The sequence below is a fragment of the Mustela putorius genome, unplaced genomic scaffold, assembly GCF_011764305.1.
Source record: "Mustela putorius furo isolate JIRA1106 unplaced genomic scaffold, ASM1176430v1.1 tig00000281_pilon_pilon_pilon, whole genome shotgun sequence".
Classification (NCBI taxonomy): Eukaryota; Metazoa; Chordata; class Mammalia; order Carnivora; family Mustelidae; genus Mustela; species Mustela putorius.
Genome location: NW_025421343.1, coordinates 513325 through 533250, shown reverse-complemented (window position 1 = coordinate 533250; position 19926 = coordinate 513325). Strand labels below are relative to the sequence as shown.

Below are 19926 nucleotides of genomic sequence, written 5' to 3'. Positions count from 1 at the left end.
CTATATTATATAGTATAAATATTATTTTCTCTTAACTTCCCCTATGGTCATCCTTGAATCTTAGAAGTATTTTACCTACAGCTAGCTATATTTCAGCTCTGCAAACTAAAGTTACCTCATAATTGGTCCAGAAATAGAAACAAGTTCCTAAATGCCTGTATACATAGTAACAAACTCAGCAGCTCAGACCACCTCATAATTATACTCTGCAGGCTATGGGTGGGATTCAGAATATTTAATTCACAGATCAAATCCTGATTTGAAGTTTACTGTGCAGGCAACATCAGCTTCTAGGGAAGTGTGTTCTTGGTTTCATATTCCTAAGGCCCTTCTGGCTTCCTCAGGAAGCAAAATCCCAGTAATGAGGGGTTTTAAGGGATGTGAGTCATTTCTCATCACCCCTAGGCCAGGTCCTGACTCCTGGAAGTCTGCTGCCATTGGGTAAAGAAAGGCAGCAATCCAGGGTAACATGCTTTCCCATATTTTCAGCAGACCTCAGCTGGCCCAGGAGAGAGTTTTGGATGACTGATTTCGTTGTGTCCCTTTCACCGTAAGCAGGTAGACAGGGAAACTGCATTGTTGAAAGTATTCATTAAAATATACTCTTTCTCTGTCTGGAGTCAACATGAAATAATTACTATATTTAGAAGGCAAACATTTCCAGCTTTTAGCCTGGCCGGGATTTAAACATCTGTGTGAAAGGGGAAAAACTGGAAATACCTGAATCGCAGTACCATCTTTAAAGGGGAGGCTATCTGCCAGGGAGTGGCTAAGAAGTGTCTGAATGCCCGGGCTGGACCCCCATTCTTTCCTCAGAGCCTTCCCCTGGCCCGAGGCCGGGCTCCTGTGACCTACCTTGATGAAGGAATACAGAGACTTTCCATAGAGCCTCTTAAAGTTTTCCCGAATGTCCATCATATCAATCTCCGCTCGGGAAACCATAACTCTGATCAGGGTGTCATCATCGGTGCCCAAGCCCTAAGGAAGAAAACAAGATCCATGCTGGTTTCCAGACGGTCTTCTTTGTTAGCTTATCAAGGCAAATCTCTGCGTGGCTCATCCTGGTGATGTCCTACCACAACCTTAGAAAGCGTGTGGAACGCTGCTCCTCACCAGTGTTCAAGGCTTTCCAACGTTCTGTGTTCTGACCAGAGGAGACCCCTCCCTGCCACTAGAGACATAGTCCGCATTCCCAGCCAGCTGCCTTGCCCTGCCTGCCACGATCCCTCCCCCTGAATGTCCCCCTTCCCTCCCCAGCCTCAGCACCCTTCCTCCTGTATGGAAGCCCCTCATGTAAAACTTCCTTGAAGGTCCTGCTCACAGATACCAACTTCTTTACCCTAGTCTTTTCTGATCCTCACCTCCTCAACAAATATGGGGAAAAAATAGTCTCTCTGTATTCCTATACATTTGGGTCCTCAACTACCGTCTTACCTTCTATTTTGTTCTTATCCGTGTTCTGCCCATACCTGCCTTCCCCTTCCTACCTTTTGATCTCTCCTGCACCTCCCATGGTTCCCAGCAAGGGTGTCCGCATAGAGGATACGGCACGGTTAGGAGCCTGGGCTCTGAGCCAGACTGCCAGTGTGTGTATCCCTGCTCTGTTGCGTTGTCACTGAGGACCCTGGGCAAACTGCGCACCTCCCTATGTCTCAGTTTTCTCATCTGTAAAATGGGGGTTAATAATAGTACCTGCCCCACACAGCTGCGATAGGCATAAAATTAATCCACGTGTATACAGCATAGGAATAGTGATCATGTTATAAGTACTCAATAATTATTACCTAGTATTTCTATTAACAGGCACTCAGTGAAGTATTTGATGAACTGAGTATCTCAGGCTTTTGGTTAATTTGTGTAGGAAACATAAGTAAACATGAAGGTAGACACAAGACATGCTGAAGTCATTCAGATGCTAAAAATAAGGCCATTTACCTTCATAGATTTATAAAGCCTTTCAGCAAAATATGCAGATTTGTTCCTCATGCACTTTACTGTTAAGAGATTAAAAAAGGAAATAGCAAAATTACAAATAAAATTATGAGAAAAAAATGACAGTTGTTCCTTCTGTTTCTACAAGGTATGAAATTAATATCTCCCCATTGCTTTGTCGGAAAAATTTTAGCCAAACAATGTCTTATTAACACAGGCCATGGAAAAATAATTAATAAAGTAATTAATTGGAGAAATAATAAAGGCAATTAAAGCAAAAGGCAGCATACAGTTTAAAAATGATTACTATTCTGAAACTCTTATTAGTTCTAATCATTCATAGACTTGAAAAATGCAGCTACTATAGGGTTATCTTTCCAGTATACTGAGATATAAAGGCACAGAGGATATAAAATATAGAAAACTATATAACAGAGTAACAATCAGAACACATGTAATACTTCTTGTTTAAAATTCTGGATCTTATTATGGGTGATTTCAACTTTTTTTTTTTTTTAATCCCTGAAACCAAAAAACTGTATCTCCATGACAACAAACTGGTAAGAAGGAAAGTCTATAAACGTTTGTTTCTCTGCTCCCCACCCCATGACCAGCTTACCTATGGCCAGAAGAGCATCTTCAAAACTACCAGATGTTTCAGACTTAATACTCTGCTCAATATCCTTCTGAGATATCCTTTTGTATTCATCAAACACTACAAACAGTAATAGAGTGGAATTATAAATAATAAAAAAAAGAATACAGGGAACTAAAATTTATGGAGAGAATAAGCATCTTTCTAGAGCTCGCTCTTTATTCTTTGGCATATATCAGGAGGCAATTAATTATCAATGTCAGTGAGAACCGGGAGGCATATGGCAAGTGGAATGGACAAAGGAATATTGTGCCTCTTGGAGGGTATCAGGCAAGCCCTTTCCCTTATTTGGGACCTTGCTTTCTCACACATATAATAGTGATAATGTCTGGAGAGATTTGCTTTCTTTTCTCATTGTTCCCTTTAATAAGCAGACCATGTCTTTCTGTAATTTTGGCCTTGGCAATCACCTGCATGTTCGTCTTCCTTTTGGCTCATCAAAACTAGAGCAATTTAACCCTTTTAACTGTTGAATCACATTTGGTAACGAACAGTTGCATCTTTTAATAGACTGTAACATAATTTTTTTTTACTTTTTGCCAAGTATTTTTGAATGTGATAAACCTATTTCCCTCTCAGAGCCTCCTTCTGGAGCCTTCTTAGAGTGGATTATTTGTTTTATCTTTTTTTTTTTTAAAGATTTTATTTATTTATTTGGCAGACAGAGATCACAAATAGGCAGAGAGGCAGGCAGAGAGAGAGAGAGAGGAAGCAGGTTCCCCGCTGAGCAGAGAGCCTGATTCGGGGCTCGATCCCAGGACCCTGAGACCACGACCTGAGCCGAAGGCAGAGGCTTTAACCCACTGAGCCATCCAGGTGCCCCTTGTTTTATCTTCTTAACATTAATTCTTTGGGGGTGCCGTCCCAGGCCCCATCAGGGTGATTCTCACAGGGCTGTCAATCCAGGGACACCCTGCCTCTCAACACAGACCATAAGCTCTACGAAGTGAGTGGAAAGTTCACTGGACCAGAACCAGTCTCACCCTCCTGGGGAAGGTCAAAAGCAGTGCGTCATCTTTCACCTTAGCCAATGTAAGAATCACCTGGGAAACCTGTGAAACTTCCTGGATGTCACTTTCAGGGAATCAGAGTCAGCCAATCTGAAGTAGGGGTTCAAGAACCAGCATTTTCAATGAAGACCAGACTTTGGAAACTCTGCCTTACAAATAAAATATGTGGGGGCACCTGGATGGCTCAGTGGGTTAAAGCCTCTGCCTTCGGCTCAGGTCATGATCCCAGGGTCCTGGGATTGAGCCCTGCGTGGGGCTCTCTGCTCCGCAGGGAGCCTGCTTCCTCCCCCCTCTCTCTCTCTGCCTGCCTCTCTGCCTACGTGTGATTTCTCTCTCTCTGTCAAATAAATAAAATCTTAAATAAATAAATAAATAAATTAAATATGTGACTCCCTTCCACTAAGATCCCTAGATCTGCCTTGATTTCTGTACTTCCTGGAAATGTTCAGGTCTCCCTTCAATTCAATGAGTCACCAATATTTTCCATTTTCCTTCTTGTCCCATTCTGTATTATTTCTTCTTCTTACTGAAGTTGGGAGTCTGCATCTACTGCTTAGAATCAAAAGATCTAATTGATACATTTTCTAAGCCTCAGTTTTCTTCTCTGTGAAATGGTATAGATACTGGCTGCTCCAATGAGATGTTGCGACAAACAATGCTTATAATATGCTTAGCACTGGGGGTCCCTGGATGGCTCAGTTCATTAAGTCTCTGCCTTTGGCTCAGGTCATGATCCCAGAGTCTTGGGATTGAGCCCCACATTCAGGCTCCCTGCTCAGTGGGGAGCCTGCTTCTCCCTCTGCCTGCTGCTCCCCCTTGTTTGTGCTTGTTCTCTCTCCCTGTCAAATAAAAAAGAAAAATCTTTAATATTCTTAGCACTGTACTAGAAGATAACAAATAAAACCCTAGTTATTTGAATCCTCACTATTATTGTTGGTTGCTAAGAAAATTATGAAGTTTTATTTATACAAATAGTACTTAGATTTTCTTCCAGCGGTGTATAAGTAGATATTTTACAACGTCCCGACAACTGACTTGTGCCTAGAAGTGAAAATGGTTAGGTATTTGCATGTTTTGAGGACCTGTAGTTCTTGGAAAATACCACCAGGGGGAGATTTATGTAATAAGTCATCTGGCAAGGAAGGGAAGGCCAAAGAAATAGGGAGCTGAGTCAGAAGGTGGTGCATTTGACGGTAGCCCATGACATTTATTAACAGGTGTGATCACCTATTTTTAGTCACTGTGGAATATCTGAAGTAGCTACAACTTCCAAATGTGCTGTAATTTTCAATTACTTTATGTCTTCAATTTACCAAACTTATTCTTCCAAAATTTCCCATGGGTTTGGTAAATTGTGTGTGATTATAAGGCATGGTGGGTTTATAAAATTATGATGCAACACAAAGACCTAAAGAGCTTACATACAAGATGAAATATCTTATTAAACCCTTATTGCTGTTTACAAGAAGAAAATAAACCTGACGACAAATGCGCTACAATTTTTCCCCCATAGAAGTTAAAAGCACATTACAAAGACTAAGCATTATCAGAAGCAAATTAGGAACATTACACATAGGAAATAAAATTTGAAATTATCCACTATTTATTTTATGCAACATACTCCCTAAAGAAATCACTTCTATTAGCTTTCAACTTGGATATTAACTAGGAATAAATGTCAACCAACAATTTTATTTTATTGCTCACTGATGTACTGAAGATTTCTTTGTATGTAATTAAAATTAAATGGGGCTGCTTTAGAAAAAGGACTGACCGTGAAGGTTGGTTTCCTACAAATAGAAATGCCAAACTTCTTTTTTTTAATATATATATTTTTCTTTATTTGATAGACAGAGATCACAAGTAGGCAGGGAGGCAGGCAGAGAGAGGAGGGGAAGCAGGCTCCCTGCTGAGCAGAGAGCCTGATGTGGGGCTCAATCCCAGGACTGTGAGATCATGACCTGAGCCAAAGGCAGAGGCTTTAACCCAGTGAGCCCCCCAGGTGCCCCAGAAATGCCAAACTTCTAAGAATGTGTTGTGTATCTGGTAATTTTTCATAATTAATCTTTTAGCAGGCATCTGGGGAGTTCAGTGGGTTAAGGGTCTGCCTTCAGCTCAGGTCATGATCAAGTACTGGGAATCCCTGCTCAGTGGGGGGTCTGCTTCTCTCTGTCTCTTTCCTCTGCCTTTCCCCCTGCTCCTCCCCCTCATTTGTCTTCTCTCTCCCTCTCAAATAAATAAATGGAATCTTTAAAAAAAGAAAAAAGAGGGCGCCTGGGTGGCTCAGTGGGTTAGGCCGCTGCCTTCAGCTCAGGTCATGATCTCAGGGTCCTGGGATCGAGTCCCGCATCGGGCTCTCTGCTCAGCAGGGAGCCTGCTTCCTCCTCTCTCTCTCTGCCTGCCTCTCTGCCTACTTGTGATCTCTCTGTGTCAAATAAATAAATAAATAAATCTTAAAAAAAAAAAAAAAGAAATTGGCCTTCATGCACATTGTTTCACTCATGCATTTCCAAGTAAAACATCTAAGACAATTCAGTACAATCTGTTCTTTGTACAAATAAAGGGGGAGAATTCTCAATTAATTATGGACAATACAATTTTCATCATCTTTCAGTTTCTTTGAAGATGAGGCAAGCGCCTTACCATGCAACAGATGATTTCGGTTCCGGGAACAGAGAACAGTTAGAAATTTCACCTCATCTGTCCCCCATTTCTTCTCTCCAGCCTCATACAGGTCCTGAAGCCAAACAAAGCAAAAGCTTAAAACCATCACAGAGAAGGTGCCAGGAAACATGCAAATATTTCCGGAACATCAAAGAGCTGAGCTGGCTTTGTTTTATTTTGCTGGTGATGGGTGTGGAAGTGCTGCTTGTGGTTAGTAGCGATGACTCAAGATTTTTCCTTAGGTATAAAAGTAATGGGACCATGGGGTGCCTGGATGGCCCAGTCGGTTAAGCATCTGATTCCTAATTTCAGCTCAGGTCATGATCTCAGGGTCTTGAAACTGAGCCTGGCCTCAGCTCTATGCTGGGCGTGGAGCATGCTTAAGATTCTCTCTTTCCCTCTGACCCTTCCAGCCCCCAACCCCCGAAAAAAGACTAATGGGAGAGTCAGAGCAAGCACCAGCAGCTCCCAGTATAGGGCTAAGTGGTTCTATCTTTTTTTTTTTATTTTTAAAGATTTATTTATTTATTTATTTGACAGAGAGATCACAAGTAGACAGAGAGGCAGGCAGAGAGAGAGAGAGAGAGAAGCAGGCTCCCTGCTGAGCAGAGAGCCCGATGCGGGACTCGATCCCAGGACCCCGAGATCGTGACCTGAGCCGAAGGCAGCGGCTTAACCCACTGAGCCACCCAGGCGCCCTAAATGGCTCTATCTTTATCCTTCTTTCTTTTTTTTTTCTTTTTAAAGACTATAAATAGTCTCTGCACCCAATGTGGGCTCGAACTCACAACCCTGAGATCAAGAGTCACATGCTCCACCGACTGAGTCAGCCAGGTGCCCCACATTGTTCTACCTTAAGAGCCAAAAGAAATGCCCTAGACTGGCATTCTTTATAGTAGCCACCAACCAAATGTGGCTATTTATATTTTAACTAACTAAAATCAAATTAAATTAAAAATTCAACTCCTCAGACTAGCTATATTTCAAGTGCTCAGTGGCTACACGTGGCTAGTCTGACCCAGGTGTTGAGTTTTACATTTTATTTATTTAATTAAAAATAGCTAGTGGTTACCCACACTAGACAGTGCCACCGTATACACTTTTAGCATCATGGAAAGTTCTAAAGGACGACACTGCTCGAGAATAATCTGTGATTTGCTCCAGGATACGGAAGTTCTCACGGTAGAACCAGGACCCATTAGTAACTGCTTATAGTCCTTTTTTTCTGTAACCGCTTATTCCAAACGGGTAGGAGTATAAGAAATTCTGGTTGCTTTAACTCTGTGATTGACAAATCAAAACTATTACTCATATCACCTCACTACTATTTCAAAACGAAACAGCAAGTGTTGGCGAGGATGTAGAGAAACTGGAACACTGTGCAGTTGATGAGAATGGAGAATGATGAGCTACTACCGGAAACAGTAGGGCTGTTCCTGGAAAAGTTAAAAATAGAACTACCATAGGATCTAATGACACTACTCCTGAGTATACAGCCAAAAGAACGGAGACCAGATCGTATAGAGTTACCTGTGCACGTGTTCATAGCAGCAGTATTCACAAGGGCCAAAAGGTAGAAACAACCCAAACTGTCCACTGACATATGAATGGAGAAGCAAAATGTGGGTGAACGCGTGCCATGGAATTCTGTGCAGCCTGACAAAGGGCTGGAATTCTGACACATGCTGCACCATGGGCGAACCTTGAGGACAGTATGCTAAGCGAAATAAGCCAGTTACATAACACAAATACTTTGATTAACTTATTATGAGGCGTCTAGAGAGATCAAACTCTAGAAACAGGAAGCTGAACTGTGGTTGTCAACGGCTGGGGGGGAGAGGAGAAATGAGGAGTTGTTTAATGGGTATAGAGTTTCAGTTCTGCAAGGTGAGAAAGTTCTGGAGATGGGCCGCACAAGAATGTGCACAGAGTTAACACTACCGACCTGTACACTGAAAAGTGGTGAAGACAGCAAATTTTATGTTACGTGCATGCTGTTAAAACAGATGTCTTTAAGGCTCTACTGTTTATCTAGAATCTGCAGCTGGTTTGTTAAATTTCTCAAAATGCCCTTATTTGACACATCTTATTACTCCCTGTGGGCTCACCTCCATCTATCTCCTCATTCTTCGCTTCTTTGTCTCATTTCCTCCCTGCTTTAGAGTCCGTTCATAGAACCATGGAATTTTATTTATTTATTTATTTATTTATTTTATTTTTTAAAAGATTTTATTTATTTATCAGAGAGAGAGAGGGGGAGAGAGCGTGCACAGGCAGACAGAACGGCAGGCAGAGGCAGAGGGAGAAGCAGGCTCCCTGCTGAGAAAGGAACCCCGATGTGGGACTTGATCCCAGAACGCTGGGATCATGACCTGAGCCGAAGGCAGCTGCTTAACCAACTGAGCCACCCAGGCGTCCCGAACCATGGAATTTTAAAGCTCGGAGGACACAAAGGCTTCATGTAAGCTGTCAAGTAATAAACTGCAAAATTCAGATTTCCATCGAAGACCATTTCTCGTGAGTTCCTCTCACTCTATTTATCTCGTCTGGCTCTTCATTTGGCTCCATGCTCATCTGTTGTTTTCTCGCTTTTTATTTTTTAGCTGTTGTTTAATTGAAATCTGTTTTTCTTTCAATCTGAAATCTGTCTCTTCCTTACAGTGTGGCCCTGTCTGCCTCCCTTCCTGCTTCTGTGTCTTCATGGGCCACATGGTGTTTGGGCTGAGGCATTTGTGGCTTTTCATTCTTAAAAAAGACGAGCAGCCTATCTGGATGTGGTTTTTTCCTCCAGAACAAGGTGAGTGGAGTCTTCCTGGAGTTCCTCACGTTCTATTTGGATGGATTTCAAGCAGGAGCTCCAGTACCTCTTCCACAAGGGCAGCCGAGACACAGGAGTTCCTTGAGGAACGTCTTCCTGTTTGCATGAAGCCACTGTGCCTGCTTCCCCAGCTTGGGATTGTGGGGGTGGGGAGGGGGTCAGCCCCTTTTCTGGGGGCAGAAATGTCCTTCTGGAGTCATTGGCCCAGGTTCACTGCCCATCTGGCATTTTAATGGCCCTCCTCCATAGTTTCCAATGTTGCTGCAGATCCCCCCCCCTTTTTTTTTTATATTTGCTGTTATTTTTTTCTTTTCAGAAGAAGGGAATCAAAATGTGCCACCTAGCCAAAGCACTCAAGGGCATTTTTAATGTAGTTTTAATATATCACAGGTTTCTTTCTAAAGTGGGAATTCAGAGGGCTCCTGATTAGGTCCTTCGGTGCAAGTTTCATCCCAAAGACAGATACAATTGGATTTGTTGGATAACAGCCTCTGTATTTTAAGATTTCTACTTTCGATACATAACCATTACCTAATTCCAACTGCCCTGGTCATTCTTCTCATCTCAAACTCCTTTACTTTCCTCCGTCAGAATCAAGCCGTAGCCCCCAGTGTTTGCAAACACTCCCCTTGCTGCTGAGACAAGTCACAGAGCAAAGACTGACAAGGTTTTCCTCCTGTTTTATCCTTAGAAGAGCTGAAATCTCAGCAGCAGTTGTTCTTAAATCCCTCACCTCTTGGTAAGACTTGAAAGGATTCAGAAAAACCTTCTCTGAGCTCTGCTCCCTCTGTCCAACTTCCCCAGACCAAACTTATTTGGAAACCCCTTTTCATCCTGATCACTCCCAAGGGGAACTGCTCCTTGGACAACCCCACCCACAAAACATTTGTTCATGGAATTGCATGGTTTTAAAAAATCAGACAGACCTGGATTCCAAGAGCCCAATTCCACCAGCTATGTGATCTGGGACAAGTTATTATGCCTTTTCATCGGTTTCTTTTTTTGTTTTAATTTTTAATCTTTATTAACATATAATGTATTATTAGCCCCAGGGGTACAGGTCTGTGAATCTCCAGGTTTACACACTTCACAGCACTCACCATAGCACATACCCTCCCCAACGTCCATAACCCAACCACCCTCCCCGCCCCCCCAACCCTCAGTTTATTTTGTGAGATTAAGAGTCTCTAATGGTATGTCTCCCTCCCGATCCCATCTTGTTTCATTTTTTCCTTCCCTACCCCCTGAGTCTCCCACGTTACCTCTCACATTCTTCCTATAAGGAAAATCATATGATAATTGTTTTTCTCTGATTGACTTATTTCACTCAGCATAATACCCTCTAGTTCCCTCCATGTCATTGCAAAAGGCAAGAGTTCATTTCTTTTGATGGCTGCATAGTATTCCATTGTGTATATATATCACCTCTTCTTTATATCCATTCATCTGTTGATGGACATCTAGGTTCTTTCCATAGTTTGGCTACTGTGGACATTGTTGTTATAAACATTTGGGTGCATGTGCCCCTTCAGATCACTACATTCGTATCTTTAGGGTAAATACCCAGTAGTGCGATTGCTGGGTCATAGGGTAGCTCTATTTTCAACTTTTTGAGGAATCTCCATGCTGTTTTCCAGAGTGGTTGCACCAACTTGCATTCCCACCAACAGTGTAGGAGGGTTCCCCTTTCTCCGCATCCTCACCAATATCTGACATTTCCTGACTTGTTAATTTTAGCCATTCTGACTGATGTGAGGTGGTATGTCATTGTGGTTTTGATTTGTATTTTCCTGTATTTGCATCGGTTTCTTAATCTCTAAAGCATAAGAAGTAATAGTATCTACTTCACCGATGTGTTATAAGGAAAAAGCATGAGGTAGTTAATGCAATGCCTGGCACCTAGGAGACCCACCAGCAAATGATGGTGGGTATTCACCTGGGCTATGAAGTCGCCCTCCAACATATCCAAAAATGCTGTCTTTGAGGTAGCTGAAATTCACATAAGCATCCGGGAGTTCCAGCAGCACCTCCTTCCTCAAAGCTTCTGGATTAAAGGCAATTTCCTATTTCTCCAGTGTGGAATGGGCCTCTCTGTGTCCTGAGAACTCTTATGACATTTTTACCCCTCTCCCTTCTTGTGAAAGCAACAGGTTCTTTCCCACAGAAGCCCTAGGGTTCATACCTCACATACCTAATGGGACCAACCCTTCCCTGTGGTTGTGTATTGATTAAGAGTACAGGGTCTAGATCCAAATTGCCCAGGTTCATATCCTAGTTCTGCCATGTGAACTTAAGCAAGGAACTGGACTTCTGTAAGCCTCAATTCCCTCGTCCATAAAAAGCGGATAGCAGTACTTGGGTCGTAGGGTTATTGCAGGATTCATACTTTAGGTCAACAGCTCTCAACAGTGTTTGGTACCTGGCAAGGCCCTGTTTTTTATTAGCTATTGTAATTAGTGTTATCTGGCCACAGTAAATCGGGGGTTGGTCCCAGGACAGCCATCAGTGGGCTGATACTAGGGAAACATCCGTCTCTTGGGATTTGCCCAATAGGGTACACACTGTGCCAAGCTGTTTTATACAGGTTCTATCAAATGTTCTCTCTGGGAAAGTAAAAATGCAAGGTAAATAAAGCACAGGCAGGTCCCTTCACCTCCAAGTGATTCGGAAGACATTCCATGGTTCTCTGGGGTGGCCATACCATGGTCCCAATGTCAAGAACCCAGGGATATTATATAATGATGCCCTGCATCACCCCAAGCCCCAGGTATATTTCTGCAAGAAATTTCTGCTATTAAAGGTCATCTGGGGGGCCTGGGTGGGTCAGTCAATTAAGGGTCTGCCTTTGGCTCAGGTCATGATCCTGGTATCCTGAGATAGAGCCCTGCGTCCGGCTACTTGCTCTGTGGGGAGTCTGTTTCTCCCTCCCCGACTCCCTCTGCTGCTCTCCCTGCTCATGCTCTCTCTCACTCAAATAAATGAAATCTTAAAAAAAAAAAATAAAAAGGTCATCTGTGGGAATTTCTCCCCCCACCCCCACCCCAGAGAACATATCCCAGCTTGTCCAACAATATACACTGAAATGTAAGAGGGGGTCCACCAAATAAGGCCTTACCGGCAAAAGAAAAAAGAGAGAAACTGCAGTTCTACTGACCTGAGCATCCTGTCTCATGAGAGCATCATCCAGGTAATTTCCTTCGTCCCTGCCACCCTGAGAAAACCAAAGAGAATGAGACAGTATCCATGAAGATTGGGTGGGGGGAGGGGCACTGTCAAGACAGAACGGCTGGAACCCAAGGACATGGTAGGGTAGACGGAATGCCAACAGGGGTCCCAGTTCCAGCCTAGGGAGGGATAACAGATGTCCTCTGAATGCACCTCCATTATTCCTATGGCCCTAATCTGTGCATAGATAGCATTACCAACCAGAGAGCCAGCAGTTCCTGCATGCTGTGTGGGTGTCTCTGCCGGAAGAAGGGGAAGGACGACCCACCTGCTGACCGCCCCCTCTCCTGCTGTCTCCTCCCCTATTTCCTTCCCTGTGCCTCGTCCTACCACTCCTGTGTCTTCCTGGCTGACCAAAGCCTTCCTAACTGACTCATCTCCATTGATCAGTTCTGCCAAACAGGGGCTGGGAATGGAAGAGAATTAGAACAGAAGCGAAGCCTGTAGTGGGGCTTAAGGAGCAGGTGAAAATGCCCCAACCCTCACTGACACCGGGTTCCGGGGAGGGCGGGGTAAAGGCCTGGAGGAATGCTAACCAGCCACAAAACAGGCAACTTTCCTCCGGTTTGTGAGCCTGTTTTTATCTGTCAGGCTGTCTCAATATTCTATGGTCTAGGCATGGCTTGGCAGAATGCTAAATCTGGCAGGCAAAGAAAAAATGGGTAGGAAGTAAGAAAAGCAGGCTGGCATTTTAAACTATCAGAGACAGGGGACAGGTGGGGTTAGAGATGATTCCCAGGGTCCGACTTTGTTGGAAGAAGAGCAACAGGAGGAAGAGAAACAGGCAGGTCAGGAAGGTGAGCTGGTTTGGGGCGGGGGGAGGGAAAGGAGTTCAGGTTTAGGTTAGGAGGCCCGATTTGAGGAAGCACCTTAAAAAGCAGTGAGAAATCAGAGTCTTACACTCAGGAAGGAGGTTGGGATAAAGACAAAATTGGGAAGTCACGTGAAATATCTCATGTACGCATTTGCTATTTGCTGACGCCCCTGCTCCCACACTGACTCAGTCCTGCTTTATTTCTCATCTGGAATAGTGAAGTAACTTCCTACCAGACCTCCCAGCTTCCAGTTCAGCTGACCTTACACATCACGATTTATGTTACTCTTCTGAAAATGCAATTCACTCCCGTGTTCCCAAACCTTCAGTGGCTCCCTAGTGCTCTCCCAACAAGGGATTCCAGTTCATCCTTCCACCTGGCTCCTAGAATTACTGCCAATTGCTCAGTCATTTGTTCCCTGAACACACCCCACACCCTGTGTTTCCTGCCTCCTTGCCTTTCTCTGGCTGTTCTTGCCTGTGATGCCCCCACCTACACCCCAGCAAGCCCCCAGGTCCTCTGCGAACAGGCACCTCTGTCACAAAGGTTCTTCTCTGTTTCTGCGACCAGACTCTGTCCTTGAACCTTCCTTTAACTCTATTCCTCTCCATGTGTACTCTTCCTGACTTTATTACGGCAACCTGTATACCTGATATATTCCTTTATGACAATATGAACTCGTAAAGCCTAGAAGCTGTCTCAATGCACTGAGCAGTAAGGATATCTGGCATGTATTAGGTACTGGGATATATACATTTAAATAACTGGGCATGCATGACTACCCAGAGTCTCTAAAAGAAAGATGAAAACAAACGACAGGCCCAACAGCAACACCTGGGCAATGTTCCCGTTTGGGAGGACGAAAGGATGGGAAAGTCTGGAAAAGGGGATCCAGGGTGAGCTCTCCAGCAGAACTGAACCCCTGTCAGAAGCAGCTCACAAAGGGAGCAACTCACAGCGGACAGAGACACCAGCACCCTCTGGAACATGAACGAAGTGTCAGAGCGAATGTCATCTTCAAGGCTCCGCCCGTATTCTGCAAAGAGAACAGAATGAGCTGCATGAGAACAGAGTCCTGCCCAGCCCTGTGTCCTGCTCCAGGGCCCTCTGCACCCCCAACCCCACACAGGATTAGCCAGCTTGCTAAAGCAGCTCCTCATGACGGTTTTCACCCTGCACACACTTCTGCCAAAACTGAACTCTGATAAAATGGTCAAGGTTAAGTTTAGGTTGTCATTATGGAGGAAGCAAAGCTGTTTCTGTTCCTTAACATGGGAGGTCGAGGAAGACTACGGCTGTAACCCTCCCTCTAGGTTCCTACTGTCAGGACTCTGTTCTCACCATGGTTCCCAGTGACACAAAGAAGGGGGACGGTTGAAAGGAAAATGGAGCAGAGTTTCTGAAACTATGTCTGGGGACCATCAGGGGACCGTCAGGCCCAAATTTCCAGCACGTGCCTTCTCTGCCTGGGTGCTCCTTCGAGAGTTACCCCAGAGATCCTCTAACTCTTCACAGCCTCTCGGGGTTAGAAAACCTACATTCAGCAGACGTGGGGATCTCAGTGCTTGGGCCAAGCTCCCAAGGTCTAGCATCTCCTGCTCTGAAATCTTACCAAAAAACTCTTACTGTTTTGTTTTCTTTCTACCAGAGCAGTGCATATTCGCTATGGGAAACTTAGGGAAAAACAAATAAGTAAAATGAAGGAGGGAGGGTGCCTGGGTGGCTCAGTGGGTTAAGCCGCTGCCTTCGGCTCAGGTCATGATCTCAGGGTCCTGGGATCGAGTCCCGCATCGGGCTCTCTGCTCAGCAGGGAGCTTGCTTCCTCCTCTCTCTCTCTCTCTGCCTGCCTCTCTGCCTACTTGTGATCTCTCTCTGTCAAATAAATAAATAAATCTTAAAAAAAAAAAAAATGAAGGAGGGAAAAAAAACACACCTACAAAACTCCACCATAATGAATTTCATGAAATTTACTAATAGCCTTCCACAGACAATTTGGGGACTACCTATCACTCCACTGTGTGGGTACACCGCAGTTTGCTTAGCCAATCTGCCGTTGCTGGACATTTTTAGCTATATGAACAAGATCAAATAAGAACTGTAGGCTAAACCTTTGTGCATTTTTAAAATCGCCTTAGGACAAAAAGGCATATATTAACGGCTCTTCATAAAGCACTACCCTCTGGAGATTTTTAAGAGGGCAGGAGATGTCCATCTTACTGAGATGGCTGGAGGGCATAGAGTCCCGTCTGGAGGGAGGAAGTTGGGCTAGACAGCCTCTCCAAGCTGTTCCCTGGGATGCTAAGATTCAGCTGTCCCACCACTTTTGCACAAACACATTTGATTCTCTGCTTGGTAATAAGGAGCAACCTTCCAACTTCCCAGGTCGTAAAACGCTACACTGGGTGGCTTCCGTGGAGTGGCATCTTCACCAGAAAAGTCTGGAGAAGCCAAGAGACTCTCATCTCCCTAGACAGGGATATGCCTGGAAACAAGGGTCCCTCATGGTCAGCATCACTGTACGAGGAGAGTTTGGCCAGCAGGTAATGACCTGCTGCTAGTTTACTTCTCAAATCACAGTGAAACCTCGGGGGCCACGAAGGACACTACATACGAAGCTGGTAGGTCTGGTTTATGCGTCGAATCTCCTCGGGTGTCCGGGAGGCCAGGATCTCAATCAGGCAGCCCTCATCCGTGCCAGCTCCCTGCACACGAAACCCAGAGGAGAGGCAGTTAGGAGCCAGTTCACAACGCTGGATCCCAGACATGGAGGCATATATACCTAGGAATCCGCAGAGAATAAAGACAACCCACCAGGTTCTAGCAATTCAGGATTTGCTCATTTTTGATTGTCCTGCCCAAATTCCAAAGTGTTTACCGTAGTTGTTTCTAGTAATAACAAATATTTATAGGCTGTTGTTATTGTGCCAGATTATGGACAGTGTCTACCCTCTGGGGATTAATCTCTCCTTGACTTCTGTACTTTTCCTTTGAAGGGCAGAATCTGCTGGCAAAGACTGTTAACCTCTTTGCTTTCCTGGAACCTTCCATGAGGCTGTTTATACGGACATGGTTAGGGAGGGCAACTGTATTGGAATTTCATAGCTGGCCATTCAAAACTGGCAGACCCAGGACTAGGGCACAGTGGGCCCAGCACCGAGGGAGGCCAAGAACCTTTTCTGACAGTTCGGAGCCTCCAGCAGACCCAGAGGCCCCAATGCATTGGCCATAAAGTTTCATACCGCAGAAGCAGCTAACACGACAAAGTTCCTAGAGCTGCACTACAGACACAACTATCACCACTCCCTAGAGAGCCCCAGGAAAGAGCAAATGATCGGCTGCATCACTTTGTCGAAAACAGTTCTTAAGTGACAACTGCCGTAAGGTAATGTCACATTTTCTCATTGTCCTCAAGGAGGGGAATCTCTCTCCTGTGCCTCACCCTCCCCACTCTCACAAGGCTTTTGTCACTTTCTTGGGGAAGCTGGTCAGCGGCTGCAGGACAGGAGGGACACACACCTTCATGGCCCTTCGCAGTTCCTGCACGTCGTACAGCACGGTGGGCATCATCATTCCCACGATCACCCGCTCGAAGTTGCCACTCAGTTCTGACTTCAGGTCGTCTACCAGGTCCTGCAAAGCAAGCAGGGGGCTCTGTGTAACCACCATGCTAACTTAAACCAGCCACTCTCAAAGCGTGGGCCCAGGATGCCTGGGGTCTCCAGACCCCTCTGTGGGGCCTGCAAGAGCGGAGCTCACTTCACGATAACAGGAAGCCAGTATCTGCCTTTTCGCTGTCATTCTCTCACAGTTGTACAGTGGAGTATTGCAACGGCTACTGGACACATCTACACTTCCACAATTATGTTAAAAGGCTTTTTATTTATTTATTTTTAAAGATTTTATTTATTGGGGCGCCTGGGTGGCTCAGTGGGTTAAGCCTCTGCCTTCGGCTCAGGTCATGATCTCAGGGTCCTGGGATCAAGCCTCGCATCGGGCTCTCTGCTCTGCAGGGAGCCTGCTTCCTCCTCTCTCTCTGCCTGCCTCCCTGCCTACTTGTGATCTCTCTCTCTCTGTCAAATAAATAAATAAATAAATTTTTAAACAAGATTTTATTTATTTATTTGACAGACAAAGATCACAAGTAGGCAGAGAGAGAGAGGAGGAAGCAGGGAAGCAGGCTCCCTGCGGAGCAGAGAGCCAGATGCAGGGCTCGATCCCAGGACCATGGATCCCAGGACCATGGGATCATGACCTGAGCTGAAGGCAGAGGCTTTAACCCACTGAGCCACCCAGGCGCCCCTTGTTAAAAGGCTTTTTAAATGCCCTCTTTCCAACTCTGTATCTGTACAAGAACGGATTTTCTTCCTATACTTCAACCAGAACCACGCATCACTACAAACAATGCAGAAACAGAGAATCTGACAATCCTCCATTAAGCCAGGCATTTAAGAACTTTGCAAAATGTGGAACAATGCCAATTTTCTTGCTACATGTTTTTGTCTTGGAATATACAGCTATTTTTCATAAAAGTCTTACTTATATTAACATGTAATATATTTACTGTTTTTTAAATAAGTTAACTTATGTATTTTTAGATGCCTCAGTTTTAATTTCTAATATGGCAAATCTCAATAGATATAATCCACAAGAACAAAAAAGTCCTCAGTACGTTAAGAGTGTAAAAGAGGGGAGCCCCTGGGTGGTTTAGTGGGTTAAGCCTCTGCCTTCAGCTCAGGTCATGATCTCAGGGTCCTGGGATGGAGCCCTACATCGGGCTCTCTGCTCAGCAGGGAGCTTGCTTCCCCTCCCTCTCTACCTGCCTCTCTGCCTACTTGTGATCTCTCCCTCTCTGTCAAATAAAAAAATAACACATTTAAAAAAAAAAGAGTGTAAAAGGGTCTTGAGATCAAAAAGTTTGTATACACTGACTTAAATGTATTCACTCAGCCATGTACTTTGAATACATTTCCAAGTTTATAATCACCTGTGACATTTTTAACGGCTGCTAAAATTTCTTTATGTAGATGGAATATAAATTCTTTCATCGGTCCCGTTTCTATTTCTGTACCATTATGTATACATGCATTTAGCTGTATCTTTGTGATCTTCCACGATTATTTCTTAAGACTCAATTCCTAAAAAGAAATGTAATTCTAAAATTCTAAAAATGTTTATTCACATCCTCTCCTAGAACAGATCAGAATAAGAACCCACTTAAGTTCAACCAAAATAAAGAAGCTGAGATATGGTTCAAGTCAGATCTCTGATGCTCACACACCTGACTGCACAGCCCCTGTATTTCAATCTCTTGTGTATATTTTTATGTCAAATCCACACACATTCTAGGAAGGAACAAACAAATTAGAGCTTAATCCTTTAATGCTGGGCATCTTAACAAACTGCGACCAGATCAGCTTCATTCTGAGGCTGACTATTCCAGGTCACACATCACATATGTGTTCACACCAATTTGTGCTCATTAAATGTCTTTGGGTCAGAGAAGTGCTTCAAATGCCCATAAGACCGTCTGAGCTATGAAGAATCCCATTCCCCACTGGGGTTCCAGCCCAAGCTCGCACGCAGGCGCCCGAGGGGATCGCCGAGCCAGCTCTGTCCCAGCTTGTACTTCAGTGCCAGCCTTCGAGCAGCAGAGGCAGTCGGAGTAAGGTCTCCTGAGTAGAAACACTTATCAATTTATCAGAGTGACTGTACTCCAGGACCTAAAACACTCATCAATGATGTTCTCTCAATGAAAAGATTCTTGCGAATCACACAGCTAGGTTTTCAGTGAGGAGGAAAGGCTGGGTGGGAGGCTCTGGTTAACTGGGTGGTTGAGAAAGGAGTTTGAAAGAGGGTCCCTGAGGGGTGCACGATTCAGACCACAAGGGGTAAGCGACCACCCTCTGAATGCGTAAGCTAAGGAAATATATACATGTTCCCAAGCACACTGGCCCCATTCTAGGATTTCAGAGGGTGTCCCTCAACTGAGGATTACCAAAGGGATGAATATTTGTGACAAATGGGTTTATGTGGAGGAGTTGGAATAGACTCTAAATCCTAGGAGAGCACCTTTAGAACAAACTAGATATAAATACTGCCTAAAAGGCAGCCTGACCAGGATCAGGGAAGCAGCGAGGGTGGAGGCGGAGTCCACAGAGGGACCAAGTCCCAGCAAGGAGCTGGATGGGACGACACCAAGAGCGCCACCAAGTGGACGGAACATGCTGAATTTAATTCCCCCCCCCCCCCCCCCAAGAACATCTTTCAACAAGGGCAAGGATGCGCTTTTGAAAACCCAGGGCCACTTCAGTAATCTAGCTGGGGAAGAGACTGCTCCCTGCTCCCTGCTCCATGACATGTTCTTCGTCAGCCCCGAGAGTCAGAGAGGCTCCGTCCTACCCTGCCGATGGTGCTCTTGTAGGCCGTCCTGATTTCCTGGCGCTGGGCTGTGTTGCGGTAGGCGAGGACGCTGATGATGGCATCTTCGTCGGTGCCTGGTGGAGAGTGGGGACAGTGAGTGAGGTGACGAGAGAGGAGTGAGAAAACAGGTTCCCCCAGCGACACTAGCGTTACCCAAACGCATACAGAGACCTTTTTAAGAAAAGAGGTCCTGGGATGCCTCAGTGGCTCAGTCGGTTAAGCGTTTACCTTTGGCTCAGGTCATGATCCCAGGATCCTGGGATCAAGTTCCACATTGGGCTCTTAGCTCAGTGGGGAGCCTGCTTCTCCCTCTGCCCCTCCTCGCACTCATGGTCCCCTCCACCCCAACAAATATATAAATAAGATCTTAAAAAAAAGAAAAAAGGT

At 44.8% G+C, this 19926-nt stretch overlaps 1 protein-coding gene across 4 annotated transcripts in view; it reads right to left on the bottom strand.

Moving 5' to 3' along the window:
- ANXA4 (annexin A4) overlaps positions 1 to 19926 on the bottom strand; it is a 75897-nt gene that overhangs the window by 6131 nt on the left and 49840 nt on the right. For all 4 annotated transcript variants that reach the window (XM_045078975.1, XM_045078973.1, XM_045078974.1 and 1 more), the window contains 9 exons: positions 19519 to 19613; positions 16636 to 16749; positions 15731 to 15821; positions 14076 to 14155; positions 12234 to 12290; positions 6241 to 6334; positions 2552 to 2647; positions 1936 to 1994; positions 856 to 978 (listed from right to left, as the gene is read on the bottom strand). In XM_045078975.1, coding sequence (XP_044934910.1) covers positions 856 to 978; positions 1936 to 1994; positions 2552 to 2647; positions 6241 to 6334; positions 12234 to 12290; positions 14076 to 14155; positions 15731 to 15821; positions 16636 to 16689 — 654 coding nt within the window. In that variant the 5' untranslated portion in view covers positions 16690 to 16749; positions 19519 to 19613. The remainder of the gene's footprint in view (positions 1 to 855; positions 979 to 1935; positions 1995 to 2551; positions 2648 to 6240; positions 6335 to 12233; positions 12291 to 14075; positions 14156 to 15730; positions 15822 to 16635; positions 16750 to 19518; positions 19614 to 19926) is intronic.